The 8,786-nt window shown below is 28.8% G+C and overlaps 1 protein-coding gene across 1 annotated transcript; it reads right to left on the bottom strand.

Annotated features, from left to right (window-relative positions):
• Positions 1-807: 807 nt before the first annotated feature.
• On the bottom strand, positions 808-7,478 carry LOC112777116 (protein NUCLEAR FUSION DEFECTIVE 4). Its single transcript, XM_025821400.2, has 3 exons — positions 6,877-7,478; positions 2,057-2,970; positions 808-1,345 (listed from the first exon to the last, which is right to left on the bottom strand). The coding sequence occupies exons 1-3, from the start codon at positions 7,183-7,185 to the stop codon at positions 880-882; spliced, it is 1,689 nt and encodes a 562-aa protein (XP_025677185.1). The 5' UTR covers positions 7,186-7,478; the 3' UTR covers positions 808-879.
• Between the last annotated feature and the right edge of the window lie 1,308 nt (positions 7,479-8,786).

Raw genomic sequence — 8,786 nt, 5'->3', positions numbered from 1 at the left:
TCACTCTCAAATCACTATAATTACTATTATAATCATTGGATTTTTTATTTAAATAAAAAATTCATTATTTACATATTTAAATAAGGATACATAAATTTATCCGTTTGTGCATTCAGTCTCATTTCGCAGTTAGATTGAGAAAAAAAAGATTTGTAAATTTTTTTTATAGTTGTACCAGTGAAAATAAAAAAAGATTTTTCTTCTCCATTTTTGTAGATAAAGACAGCGAAAATGAACCAGAAAAAAAGGTAAACTATTATTGTTTTCCTAAGCAGCAAAAATGAGGAAGAATGTTTTAATTTTCTTAAATACACTCTAAATATGTTGAACAATAGAGGAAGTGGTATCACAACATCAACAAAAAAAAAAAAAAAAATCCTGTCAAATTCTAATTTTTTATTTTATACTTTCTTGTTGATCAGTTTCTTAAATAAAATGGTGTTGGATAAATAAAAATCAATATTTTTCGTAATTATGAATTATAATTTCAACTTTGCATATGCTATATATAATACTATAATCATGAATCTTATCATTGTTGAAAACCCAAATAGTTCATACATTTAGTTTCAAAAAGAGTAATTTTCATAATTTACACAAGCGAATATCTCTCCACCAAAAAACATAGAATAAATAATAATAATTTCTTCACTCCTTGTATCACCCTATTTTATACTTCAAATGTACACCAGAGAATCAACTTCTATTTCAAATTTTCAATACCCTCTTTGCTATATATGCCTCAAGAAAAGCTCTTTGAACCTTTTTTTTTGTAACACTAGTTTTCATCTCATCCCATTTGAGAAATTGGTAGCAATATTCTTCATATATATAAAAAATCTGATTATGTATCAACCCAAATTACTTTAATTTTCTTATTCAATTTGTATTTCTTCCAAAATTGTCATAATAAGCATGCCTAGTCCTAAAGTATAGCACAAAACTTGAAACCAATCCTACAATGGAGATGCAACTCCACCATAAAAATGTCTCAAGGTAGCACTTCCTCCCCATACACATTGTCATCTCGCGCAGCCATATTGTGTCGCGGCTTGCGCCGTCTGCGTTCGAGTCGTAAACCAGAGCTGCTAGAAGGCCATAAAGACATGACCCTATTGGAATGTTGGTGATTAGTATGTTGTGGTTCACTGCAACACTGTTTGGGCCAAACAACTCTGATGTAATGGAAACTGCTGCCGCGAAAACAAACCCGGAACTTAGGCCGATTAAGGCCGTGCTCATGCGCAATGCTTCGATGCTGCCGGTTATGGCGAGCAAAATGAATGCTATAGGCATTGGTACTACTGCTGCTGCAAACCATCCTGTTCTTGCAAAGTGTATCTTCCTGCATTGTCAAAACAACAATATTAGTGGATTAGTTATAATGTAAAGGGAATAAAGATTAATTTGAGTCCAAAAAATTACTATTTCAATCAATAGAATTGCAAAGAAAGTAAGAAATCATGCTTACAATTCTTGAATGAATGATTATCTTTCTAATTGAGTTTATCTAATAATAATTCCTCTTGAAACTATTAAAATTAAGTTAAATACATGGCTATTTCTTTTTCTTATGTGGGCTCTAGTTTGTGTTGATTTTATTGCATCAATATGACTACTAAGATCTAATATGAATGTACATTAACTTTAGCAGTCCATTTTCACTTAGTGATGCATTAAAATATCAATGTACATGAAACTGTACATTGATTTTCTAAAATAATACTGTTCAAATTGACAGTTATTTTAAAACGAAGATAGTGTTCGTTCCGTTTCAAAATAAGTGTCTCTTTTACTTTTGAGTTATTTTAAAGGTGAAAACTCAGGGACAATCAACTTCACGTGAAGTTGATAGTTGAAAGCGGTTAAATATTTTGACTAAATTTTCATCTAACGGCTTTCAGTTATCAACTTCACGTGAAGTTGACTGTACTTGAGTTTCCACCTATTTTAAAACCCTGTTTTTTTGTCTAGATACGTTAATTTTTCAATGAAACCAAAAAGTGAGACTTATTTTGAAACGAAGGGAGTACTTAAGAAAGACTTAAACTCATACCTGTTCAAGAAGTCAGGTGCGGCGGCGAGCAGGCGACCGAAGAAAGAACACGTGGAGTAAAGTGTGACAAGAGTTTTTGTCTGAGAATTGTGTCCCAATGATTGAGAAATTTGACCCAAGTTGTTACTATAGACCAATCCCATTGTTCCTCCACATAAATAAGCCATGTAATAAATCCAAAAGTCCCATCTATGCATAAGCATTTTAGTTGAATGCTCTTCTCCAAGAACCTTAAGTTGATCTTTCAACAACACATTATCAAAACAACACTTCTCTCTTACAATTACACTACTTCTATTTCTTGAATAATTGTCCTCATTCTCAATGAGTTCTTTATGAAGATCATCATCATAATCATCATCGTCACCGCCACCACCATCAAGGTTAATGAGATTGAACCTCGAATTCAAAAGCGGATAACAAGCAGGGCTAGTAAGGCAAGACCATTCTCTAGAATTCACAATCACAGGCAAGAACAAGAGAAGCACTAGTAGAAATCCGGCGCCAACGAGAATGACACGCGCGATGGTTGTGCTGGAAGAGAGGGAATACAGGAACAAGAGGTAGAGGCCGGTCACGAGTGCAAGGATGTTGAGGCAGAGGAAAACTAAGGAATCACGCCGGATCATGTCGGCCGAATTCGGCTGAGGCTGCGGCTGTTGGAGGATTGGGACTAGTACCACCGCGGAAATAAGTAAAGGGACAATGGCATTGAGCAAAAGGTAGAGTGTGTCATCACTTGAGGTTATTGCATTGGCAATGAGAGTGTACAAAGCTGCAGTTACCCCATTGAAGCTTATGCTTAAGGAAAGCGCGAGTGATCGGTTAGAAGGGAAATGCTTGATGCATAAGACATAGCAGATTGTGTTGAACCAACAGATGCTACATCCTGCAACCAAGCATAGGAGAAACACCTGTGTCCATTCCAATATTGCTAATTCTGTTAGTAATAATCTTACACAGTTTTGTGGTCTCGTGAAAAATTTGACCAAAGTTCTTTCTTATTGTCTCTAACCATCACACAAGTATAGGATCCTAGTTAGGTAGTGAAATTGATGAATTTTTCATGGTGAAAATACCAGCTCCTCTCTAGAATTATCCCTGAATGAGTTTGAGAAAAGCATTAAGAATGTCTTAAGACTACTTGTTAAGAAAACAACAGGTTTATTATTTTCAAGAGCTTAGTTTTGATATATTGAAAATGTAGTTTTACACGGTCATCTAATCAAATTTATAAGCTTAGATGGCTTTTTAAGTAGTAAGTTTGAAATTAGTTACTTTTAATAATGTCAATATACGGTTAGATGTCCCTGCACGAAAATTAAATTCTATTTTCAATATTGTAAAAAGTATATTTTTTTTTCCTTTATTAAGTGCCTTGAAATCCATAATGGATTTTAGGGCAAACTAGACTCGCGTTCCCTAAAATTTAGTGAAATTAACTCAATTCTTTTCTATTTTTAAAATCACATTGACCTGTCTTAAAATTTCATGTAACAACATACCCAAGAACATAACATTATTAACTTCACCTAAAGGATAATTTAAGAAAAAAATTCGGTAAAGAGTGAAATTGGTAAAGAGTAAAGATGTTAATTAAATTTTTAAAGAGAATGTGCATTCCACATAATGTCTTTATTTTTTTATTTTTCACCATGGCATCACCCTATGAATAAACCTAAGGTCAATTTGGTCTTGATTTTAATTTACCATGTACTCAAACATTCAAAGTCACACAAGTGACATAACCATCTATCCATAAATGATGAAGAGTGGTGGGTGAACTAACAGTAACAGAATAGTGATGAATTTCAAAGAATGCTTTGAAAGCACACATAATTTTAAAGCTTAAATATCTTTGTACCAAATGTTCAGAATCCTACTCAACTTTCTACCATGACAACAACTTCTAAACCAACATTCTTGACACAAAATTGAAAATTCCAATCAAAGTAATAATCTAAATTCAATTTCACCAATTATTGAGAAGTTATATGCTTATATTTTTTACCCTTCCTTTTATGGGTTTATGTTAGGTGAATTCCCAAATCGATCTATATAGTATATACCCCGTTCATTTCTTAATAATTATACTTTTTGAAAACTTGAATATTAATGTTTTTTGTGTCTAAATCCATTCTTTTTTATCAATGCTGCCATCCTCCTAAAAAATAAGTTGTGAATTAGATTGACTTTAATTTTGACATAGTCATAGTGTACACAGACATCCAATTCAATGTGTATTGTTATAATCCATCAATGTGTTTTCTTAATAGATTAACAATCAAATTAGTCTTTAAAAGATTGGGCATTTTTCAAATTCGTTCTTAAAACTTTTTTTTTTCAAATTGGTCCTTCAAAGATTACGAATTAATCATATTTGTCTTTCAGTGACTCCATTAACAATGCTTGTCAACGATTGATGACGTAAAATATTAACTGATAGCATATATGATATCTAGCATGTTCAATTAGACGCTGACCAAATATGTTTATGAAAATCTATCAATTTAGTCGCATAGGGAATATAGTTTATGTAATTGGAAAAAATGGACTAAATTAATAGATTTTGATGTATACCTAGTAAACATCCAATTATACATGTCAAATATTATGTATGTTGTCAATTAACGTTTTATATCATTAATTATTGATGAAAATTATTAATGGAGTCACTGAATAACAAATATGATTAATTCCTAATCTTTGACTGACCAATTTGATTGAAAAAAATTTGCAGGGATGAATTTAAAGAATGCCCCATCTTTCAGGACTAATTTGATTGTTAACTCTTTCTTTAATATAATTTAAAATTAACCCCACGTAGTTTCCATTTATTTCCAAATCTCATTCCCTTTATTTACAACCTTTTCATAATTGCCAACAAAATTGGAAACCCCTATAACCCTATGGTTGTTTTTAGCTCATTTTCTTTAGTTACCAAACATTTTCGAAGAATAAATTGTCCAATTGTAACATACACCATTTTTTAATGCATCTAAGAAAGGAAAAAGTGACTAACATTAAGAAAAGGAGACAATAATTGTCTTTTTAGTGTATAGGTTTTGCAAAAGGAAATAATACAAGGCAGAGAAGAAAATGTGCAATGCATTGATGATGAAGTTATGTGTTCAATTAATAAAAGATAAGGAAAGAGACTTGAAGCCAATTATCCAAACAAATTCTCATTATTTTCCACTTCAAAAAAAAAAAAATAACAAGGATAAAATCTTAATTTTTGAATTGCATTTCATATTTAATTGATAGGGACAACATAAGGATAAGAATATATTTAAGTCTAGCTTCCACACTGGTCAATTGGTATTAAATCAAGCAGAAACATACATTTACACTTTAATGAAATTGGTATTAATAATTATTATTTTAATTTATCAAAATACCAGTAGACAATTATTTGAATATAAATAATTTCTTCAAAGAAAATTTAATAGTAAATAAGATAGGATGATGCACAGGTACGGAAACGTATGGTCCTTTTTAATGCAGCTTGGCTCATTTTGTACAATAACATAATCTCCAATGAAAATATTAAAAAAATAATTGAATAATAGTGATGACTATGATGTTTAAAAGTGTTTATTTAATTTATTAAAAAATATTAAAAATTAATATTTAATTTTAAAAATATAAAAATAAATAATTATTAAATATTTAAAATTTATAATTAAAAATAAATTAAACAAAAATTAGACACCAAATTATAAATGTTATAAAATTTATCTTGAACAATATTAATAATGTTAGAAAAACAAAAAAAAAAATTATCAAAATTTATCTTATTTAACATTTATTAATTACTGTAATAATGAATGAATACTAAATAAAATAAATTTTAACTAATTTTGACTAAATTTTTCCGAACAACATAATACAATAATAATACATCAATGAAGGAGTTGATGTCACGTGAAGCAATAAGTGCTTTGTTGGTAGACGGTAGCCATTGAATCTTAGCAAAATTAGTTGTTAAACTTAGCAAAAAAGGATTTTTTTTTTATAAACTTTATAAAATAAGCATAATCTCAAAAAAAAAGTTTTATAAAAAGCTAAACAAAGTGCTGCCGTTTAAATAGGTTTTGCAATTTTTTCTGATTATTTAAAAAATAATTTGTAAAATTTTTTTATGTTTTAAACAATAAAAAACAAACAAACCTAGTGTAGTAGGTAGGTTGATGGTAGTGGGCATGCTACCAACACCTCTAATTTTGCTTTGAAGTTTGTTGGCACTATCATAATGTTGGAGCATATGAGCAAAATTGAGCACTAGAATGCACCATTGGAGATTTTTGTCAGACTAAAAAACAAATGATTCTAATTTTGTGAAATTTTTGTGCGGTCAACAATCTTGATATTAATGGTTTAAAACTTGGTGTGCCTCATCCTACTTTTTAATTTTTCCAGAAAACTATGGAAATAATATTAATGCTTCAAACCCTTGACCGAACAATCACCGTATTATAATAAATAATAATAGAAAAATATAGATAATTCATTTTTAGTTAGTTATTAATATTAGTTAATTTTAAAATTTATATGATTTAAGATTTAGAAAATAAGATAAATAAAATCATTTTTAAAAAAATAATTAATATAAAAAATCTCTCTATACTCACCGAAAAAATTACAAATTTGAATCTCATTCCTAACTTTTTAAAAAAATATTACCAGTTAAATTGTGCAAAGAAAAACAAAACCACAAACGAAGTCCAATATTCAAATCTCAGTGCCCTCAACATAACCCAAAAAAAAAAAAATGCAAATAGAAATGAGATATTAATTAATAGAATATTATTACTGACCAGAAAATAAGGCAAGGAAATGAGCTGCTTGATAAGAAGGCACTGGAAGCCATAACCAAGAAGACCCAAGAAAGCAGCCATGAACAGAACAACCCACAAAGGAAAGTACAAGAGAGACACACCACAACACCACCCAAATACTTTTCCCATGTCAGATGCAACTGAGAGATAATTCAGCTGCAGCTGAGTGATTTGGAGCACAGATTTCAACTCTGATGAGTATGATGAGAAGTCAAAGTTTGTTCCTGTAAATGCTTGTATCCATATTGTTGCTACCAATACCACCCATTTTCTTGATCCCACAAACATTTTTTTCTTGGACAAGTTTTCACCTTTCTGGGTTAATCACTACCAAGAATGCATAAGAAAAAATGGGAAGCTTTTTTTCTCTTGTGGGTCTCCAATTTTTGAGTGGTGGTTGTGTTTGTTTGTTGTATGAATCTTTTTTCTTTTCAGTTACATGTTGGGAGAGGAGAGAGGAGTGAAGGCATTTCTAAACAAACTCATGTTGCAAATGCAAGCCACTGAAGCCTGTCTCACTTTGCTAATTTGCTTTAACTAATATGAAAAAGAAAAACAAAAAGATAAGGGGGAAAAATAAAGGGAAATTAGCACACTTCATATATATATAAAAGAAAATTATCCCATCCTTTTTTTCCTTGTAATTCAACACAAAATTAAAAAAATTAAAAGATATGACTTGATTGAATTTAGTAAAAAAATTTATTTATATATTTTTTCTCTCATTTTATTATATATTTTTCTTTTTTTTTTTTCTTTTGGATGAGGTTTAGTAAGAGATTTAGGTTTGAGGGTTAGTTTTAGTTCTTAGTTAGGTTTGAAAATATATATAGTTCGACAAAAGAATTAGTTTTGGGATTTTGTGTTCGAGACTTGAGATTGAAATAAGAATTTGTTGTATTGATTGCTTTCTTTTTCTTATGATGGTTAAATTATTTTTTAACTATAAAAGCATGTTCAAATTTATGAGAGTAGTGATATATTTTTTAAAAAGATATTTTTTAATAAATTATAAAAATAAATAAAATATTACGACAAAAATAAATTTATTATTTTTTGGGTATTTTACTTTTATAGAAAGATGAATTATCATTTTTTATTCATTATTTGAAGGTTCTAATCCGATGAAAAATTGAAAAGTAGACTGGTGGGTTCTATTAAATAAATTAGAAAAGATAAAGTGCGCAAATAATGTCTTCCTAATGAATATTGAATACATGCTTTTATTCTCCTTTTTCAATTTATTTACTTTTAAAATTTGTTCGTTCCAAGTGGTGCCACATATGCATGTTGTAAACGTGTATTTTGTTGGATGTATGAGTGAACATCTGCATGTTTTTTCAATAATTGCATTTAGAAGAACACAATTTCGGTATTTAGGTTTTAGAACATATTCAGGCTATGTTTAGAAAGGAAATTAGGACTAAAAAATTAGAAATTGAGATAGAGATAAAAAAACTGATAGTAAATTAAGTATTTGTATTATATTTTATATAAAATATATGTTTTATTTGATTTTAGATAAATATAAAAATAAAATAAAAATATTCAATTATTAAAAAAATATTATTAAAATTTTAATTTTTATTTTTAAAAAATTTAGTTTATTATATCTCAACTTTTTCAATATACTAAAAAGACTAAAATTTTATATTTCAAAACTAAAATGTTAGTTTTAATCACTCTACAAATAAATACTAATTTACATCCTATTTATCGGTATGCCTATTTGACCAACAAAAAAAAAAAAGACAAACTCTATTATGTGCATATATTATGAATAAAAAATATTATTCGTATATTAAAATTAATTATTAATTTATTTATGTATAAATATATGTGTAATTTAATTTATTTTTAATGTATAATTATATTCGAATGTGTATTTT

This window comes from Arachis hypogaea, chromosome 19, assembly GCF_003086295.3.
Source record: "Arachis hypogaea cultivar Tifrunner chromosome 19, arahy.Tifrunner.gnm2.J5K5, whole genome shotgun sequence".
NCBI lineage: Eukaryota > Viridiplantae > Streptophyta > Magnoliopsida > Fabales > Fabaceae > Arachis > Arachis hypogaea.
The sequence above is the reverse complement of the archived record's forward strand: the minus strand, read 5'-3'. Positions and strand labels throughout refer to the sequence as shown.